The 6706-nt window shown below is 31.4% G+C and overlaps 1 protein-coding gene across 1 annotated transcript; it reads left to right on the top strand.

Moving 5' to 3' along the window:
* The first annotated feature begins 4976 nt into the window (after positions 1-4976).
* LOC114425904 lies at positions 4977-6482 on the top strand. Its single transcript, XM_028392883.1, has 3 exons — positions 4977-5063; positions 5145-5286; positions 5385-6482. Exons 1-3 carry the CDS (start codon positions 5002-5004, stop codon positions 5553-5555), a joined length of 375 nt encoding a protein of 124 aa, XP_028248684.1. The 5' UTR covers positions 4977-5001; the 3' UTR covers positions 5556-6482.
* The last annotated feature ends 224 nt before the right edge of the window (positions 6483-6706 follow it).

The raw sequence follows: 6706 nt of genomic DNA on the forward strand, positions 1-6706 counted from the left end.
GATAGTGACTATGATAAGACTAATGGTGATGATAACTATAACAATAATAATAATAAAATAATTAAACAATAATAATAGTGATAATAATAGCATCAACATCAGTATAATAATGATGACATAGGGATAGTGATGACAACAATAATAATATTAATATAATAGTAATGATCATGAGACTAATTAAAACATAGAGCATTTGTGCACTATTATGAACTGAGATGAAGAATAACCATTTAGAAGCCATAAATTAAGAACTAGAAAATGTTAATTTTAACTTAATAGTAATAATAATTTTGTGGAATTGTGCATTATTATTATGATTTTAATCATGTACCCTATTGTGTCGACCCACGTTCAAGCCTCTTCACACTTCAAGCTCGAGATTGGAGAGTTGTATACCCTCCTAGGTCGGCAACAAATTGATCTGTGCCTAAGCCTCTTCACGCTCAAGGCTAGAGGGTTATGTATCCTCTCGGGCTGGTTAGTACTCAAGCTCATGTTCACAAGTGCTAATTTGCTTTGCATTGACCCACCGTGAATCCAACTCAGCTAACACCACTCGAGATACTTGGGAGGAAACACACCAAATCCACGATGGTGGAAACTTTCTTCTTATCCCAAGCAATCTGGTATCGACATAATTGTTCTCAAATAAAAGCTCGAGAGGAAGCTAACGAAGATAGATTACATACTTGAATGTCCTAATTAGGTTGCCTCAAACCCTAAAAGAAATGTATACCATAACAAATGTCATACAAAATTTCAACGTCAAATTAATTAATTAATTTCAATCTTTATATTGTTTCTTACTATGTTTAGGCACTTTTATGTATTTGAAGGTTACTATTACTTTGTATCAAGGGCATATTGTTTTGTGGAAAAAGAGATTAGTGGACACCTTGATATATACTGTTTGACATCTAGAAAAAGAAATTAGAAAAGATAATTGTAAATATAATAAGTGATATAATGTGATAAGAAAAGTGAAAAATAAATAAATAATAAATGTCAAATATTTGTTTGCAATATAGAGGTGTGCATATATTATTGTTCTTGCTTTATTATCGGCTTTGTTTTGTTATCTTATGCTTGTAACTAAGTTATGTGGGACTTGTCTTGAGCACTTTTGTGATTCAACTCTTAAAAAGAATAAATTATATTTTAACATATAAGAGTGGATATATAGGAATGGATCGATTCGTCGTACTCAACTTTTCTCTACTTCAAATTCTTCCATAAATATATCTTGCGTCATATAGAAAAAGAGAGGAGATATACATGTCAACCCGTTTTTCTTTCAATTCTTTCAACAACTGCAGTGCCCATGTCACTTTAATCCTTTTTTTAGCTTAAAATTTACTCCTAATTCAGCCACATTGTAAAAGAGAGCGAAGGTGACCTCTCTTCTTGTTATAAGGAGCAATGAGAGGTTCTATTAATTTGTCAGTGATGAGTTTTTCACAGAGTTTATCTGAAATGGTAATTTAATGATAATATATATTTGTTGTCATCACTTTTTTTCTTTCTTTCCTTTCCTTTGTGCATAAATCAGAGCACTCTTTATTCATGAATGTTTGACTTGCTTTGCCATACATATTAGCAGCCCCAACCCAACTTTCTCTCACTCTTACATAATTCTAAACCTTTCTTGGCCATCCAAGACATGTCACTATCCACACTTTTTTTCTCTCTAATATTGATTTTCTCACTCTAGGTTGTGTTCATTATGATGATGAATTGATGATGAGCCTTTTTATTTTCAAGTATATACTTGATGATCAAGTTGAGATACTAAAGATATCAAATCAATCTATCTATCCACGTTTTTTTTTCTTTTAATAATTATTATGCGTGATTATTTATAGATTTAATTTGCATTACTATATTAAAAGTATATCATTATCTCAATTTCTTATTTTTAAATTTGTTTATATATACCCGTCTAAATAAATACACCGCATATATTATAGTCAAATAAGAACTTTTTATTGCCCTATTTTATTTGAACAAAACATTTATCCAAAGTGGACCGTTTGATGAGTCCTTAGCAAGAAGCCCTTGAAAACTCACATCATCCCCTCCCTTAATCCCAACAACAAGAACCGTTGGTTCATGCAAACATCTTTGCCAATAAGGTCACATTCATGAGAGGCTTTAAGAGTGGGGGACCATAGTTAACACATATGGGGTTTCAATGCAATTGCGCCACTTTCATGTCCTAATAAAGTAGAAAATTATCAGATGTGAACATGAGCAGTTGCCTATTTGCTTTGCCTCTTGATATGGCAACATCATCAGCGACGTTTCATGAATCTTAGAAAACGACACGACTTTAATTAAATTATGTATTTATGTGTACATTGTAGTTTTGCATTTAGTAAGTAGATGAGTAACCAACACATGAAGAAACATGTGCTCATCTATTTTAATTTTCTTATGTACATGCATATTAATTAAAAAGATATTCACAATTTTTTAATTAGAATAGAGAGTTTATCGAGTTACATTCATTTAAAATATCATTTACGTGCAACAAGTTGGTTACTGGCGGTACGTTCTGAAAATAATAAACTAAAATCCCTATCCCTAATTAAGTACTCCAAATTCAATATTTTTTTATTTGTAGAAATTAAATACACACGAGAATTTATCCTCATACACCATCCTCAATCAATTAAGTTAAACAAATTTTTCCTTCAAATTCAATATTAGTAATTGAAGTGATGGTTCTTATATTAATATAATAAGTAGGCTACAATTAATTAAAGATATAGTGAGTCCTCAAATTGGATATAGCCATTACAGCGTCAATTCTTTTTTCTTTTTATTATTAAGACAGCGTTAGTTCTATATACCTTAATTAATACAAGTAATGTCTTTTGGTGGTTATACTTTATATTAATTTATTCAAAAGGTTGCATTGCGTCAGAAAATCAATTTAATCGGACAAAACTGGCAAGCTATTACTTCGGGTACCAACAATTTATATAAACAAAATTTCTCATAAAATAAAGTAACATTTTTCATTAATTAAATTATATATTTACTCGAATTTGAAAATTGTCAACATATCGTTACATGAAGTAAAATCAACTCACTAATAATTATATCTAAATCCGAAAGGTTTTTATTTCTTCCTTCTAAGAACTTCTTATAATGTTATCTTTATAAGAAAAAATTTATAAGAAAAAATCTATATGTTAGTAATAAAACAATGACCGGTTGTTCCACATGTCAGCGCTATCCGTTTCTTCCAATTTTTTTATTTTTTCCTGACATGTGTTAGTTTCCTCAATCTTTCATCAGCTCCCGCGCAAGGTTCCCGCGTTCTGCTTCCGCTGCTTCTTCGTTCCACCGTTTTCCATTTCCAAATTTCAAAAAAATTTAAATTCAAATTCAAAAATGCAGGCCACGATTCGGCTAGGTTCCAGGCTATGCCGATTCTATAGTCTTAGTTGATTGATTCACGTTGCTGAGCTATTGTGACAGTTAGAGAGAGGCTATGAAACATTGTGCAATATCTTTCGTTTTGCGACAAATGTGAATAGCTTCCGATTTCACTTCATTTCTAGATTCCATTTTTTGCATAAATCGCAAGCTTTCGATTTCACCTCATTTCTGGATTCCAGTTGCATAAACCACAAGCTTCCAATTTTACCTCACTTCCACCTATGTTGGTTAAAGAAGCTCACTTCACTTGGTAAGGTTCTTTCTCATTTCTGCATTCCAGTTGCATGTTCCACAACCTAACCAAAATCCTGCATTTTCATTCTCTGGTGTACAAAGGTTGTCCACCTGTGTTGCTTGAAGAAACTGACTTCACTTGGTAAGGTTCTTTGTATATATCTGTTGATGCTCTATGCACTACATTCTTTTTTGGTTTCTGTCTTTTTTATGTGTTGCCGCCTTTCTATTTGCAGTATCCTACTCACTATCTTAGTGTTCATGCTGATGTCTTTGTTCCTTTTAAAAAATTCATTTTATTTGCATGCTTGATGCTTTAATGGTTATCTATGTTAGTAGTTCATCATGACGCGTAAGCTCAACTCCATTATGGACATCACTGCTCAAAAGTAGACTTGGAAAATAAGTGTGCGTATGATTAATATGTGGGTTATTCGAAGGGCTGCAAGGATTAACATTGGAATGATCTTGATGGATGAGAATGTATCATATAAATTATTCATGTATATTGTCAAATAATTTCCATCTGATATCCCAGTTTTTAATATTTGCATAGGCTGATAAGATTGTTGCTCAAATTAAAGATGTTGATCCTGATAAGTGGAATGATGTTGTTAAAGTGGGTAAGACATATATGATACAAAATTTTGAATTTGAAAAGAATATTGGACAGTTTAGGCCAACAAAGCATGCCTTTAAACTGAACTTTGTCACTTCTACAAAAGTAAAAGAGCAAGATTTTCCAATGATACCAGAAATGGTGTATGGTTTTACACTATTTGATGATGTTCTTACTGGCAGTGCCAATCCTGACTACTTAATAGGTATGTTTATTACTTACTTCTTATTCAGTCCGCTCGTTGTCATGGATTCAAAAGTTAATAAACCTGAGCTTATGGGCAAATGTTATCGGGGAGTTAGTTGATGTATTGCAATGGAGCCTGGATGGAAAACACAAAAAGGTGGTCCTCACTATGAAGGATAAGTGGTACTTTCTATCATTGTTATTTTAATGTTAAATAGAAATATTTATAATGATCCATATGATTGACTACAATTATGTTTTGTTTTTTAATTTAATAATAGTGGTACCATTGTCAATTGTACTTTGTGGGAGGATTTTACATTCTTGCTGAAAGATTATTTGGACAAACATCAAAATGGACCAATTATACTTCTGCTTCATTTGGCAAAAATTAAGGAAGCACGAGGTTATTATGTCACTTATGATTTATGTAGATAAATTCTAGATTATATTGTCATTGCCTTAATAATCATATTACATATGTAGGGGCTTATGCAGTGTCCATTCAAAATTTAATGTATGGTTTTAGGCTATTTATCAATGAAGATTTGAAGGACATTGAAGATTATAAAAATAGGTAGTGATTATGAAACCATACTTCTTTCTTCAATATAAATAAAAATGAGTAGTGATTATCCTTTTTCTTACTCTATTGCAGATTTGATCCAAGTCAACTAAGCCTTGTGACTTGCAGTCAAAGGTTGAGTCAAGTCTCTTATTCTGCCCAACCTACTTCAGAGGATAGATTTCTTTATAATGCTCAAGTTAAATCATTAAGTGAACTTTGTGAGTTGAAAAAGGTACATGTTAAAGGTTGCTAGGATTGATTTTGATGGCTGATATCTTTCATGATTAACAATAATGTGATGTTAAAAGTTTTATATATTGTGTTTGCTAGGAATGTGTTTGTGTGGCTGTTGCCATGATAACCAAGTTCTTAGTTGGCAATGGTTGGATATATGAAAGTTGCCCAAAATGTAACAAGAAAGTGGAATGTGAGAAATTTCCATACACCTGTCAAGGTTGTGGAAATGAAAGTGCAACAATTGTGGCCAGGGTATGTATTTAAACTTGTGTTTCTTATATTAGACATGTATGTATATGTTTCCAATTCATGTGTCATTAAATAATCTATGATAACTTAAGTTAAATCATGCTATACTATATAGGTTTCAATTGGAAGTGAGAGTTGGCCAACCTAATGAAACTGCTAACTTTACTTTATGGGATCGTGAGTGTAATGCACTCATTAAAGAAAGTGCAAGTGAGATTAAACAACAGATGATTGATGAGGTGTAAACTATAATCTAATAGCTTTAGTTAATCATCATAGTCAGCTTGCGGTGTTTATATATTTGAATTTGAATTTGATGTTAACCCTTGGCAGAAGGTGAATTTGATCCAAAGGACATTGTAGAGGCTATTGATAGGATACTGGGCAAAAAATTAGCTTTTAGATTTAAGGCTATATGGAACAATACCCGGTATTCTGTGTCACAAATCTCAGAGGATGAAGATCTAATTATGTTATTATTGAAGAGACTTCCTACATATGAGGTCAATATAATTAATAATCTTTATGGTTTGTAACATGACAATTCCAAATCTAATTTTATTGTTTTTTTTAATATAGCTTGCCGGAATTGAGCCCGAAATGTCAGATTCGTTTGTGAAGTAGAGAGATGATATAACCTACACTATAAGTTATGGTTTAATCTATGTTTATTAATACTTAACTTACAGTGAAGGTAACATTTGTTGTATTTATATATCACCACAACAACAATCCTTATTAGCCCATGGAGATTTTGATCCTGAATCATCTAAGTCAGTAACTCCTGCAAAAAGAGGATTTTTGATCTCTGAATCTTAGTTGGAATCAATACCATTTGAAGACTTGTCATCAATTCAGTTATCATGTTCCAAATTATCTAAACATATCAAGTCTGAGTAAAGCATGATTGGATAAAAGGATTTTGAAGCCTGCTATTTTCTAGGTTGTTTAATGTTGCCTTTTGTGTGTTGTAATATGTTAACACTTATGCTCTATGTAGCATGCTTAATTTTTAAGATATATATATATATATATATATATATATATATATATATATATATATATATATATATATATATATATATATATATTTTGTTGACTATGAAATGTTGAGTTTTGGATGTGAGCATATGTATTTCTCATCTTGTATTCCACTTTCTAATGTA

This window comes from Glycine soja, chromosome 9, assembly GCF_004193775.1.
Source record: "Glycine soja cultivar W05 chromosome 9, ASM419377v2, whole genome shotgun sequence".
Taxonomy (NCBI): Eukaryota; Viridiplantae; Streptophyta; class Magnoliopsida; order Fabales; family Fabaceae; genus Glycine; species Glycine soja.

Coding starts and splice junctions, on each gene's coding strand:
- LOC114425904 (XM_028392883.1), top strand. CDS start 5,002: ATGTATGGTTTTAGGCTATTTATCAATGAAGATTTGAAGGACATTGAA. Junction 5,064..5,144: donor ATTGAAGATTATAAAAATAG/GTAGTGATTATG, acceptor ACTCTATTGCAG/ATTTGATCCAAGTCAACTAA. Junction 5,287..5,384: donor AACTTTGTGAGTTGAAAAAG/GTACATGTTAAA, acceptor TGTGTTTGCTAG/GAATGTGTTTGTGTGGCTGT.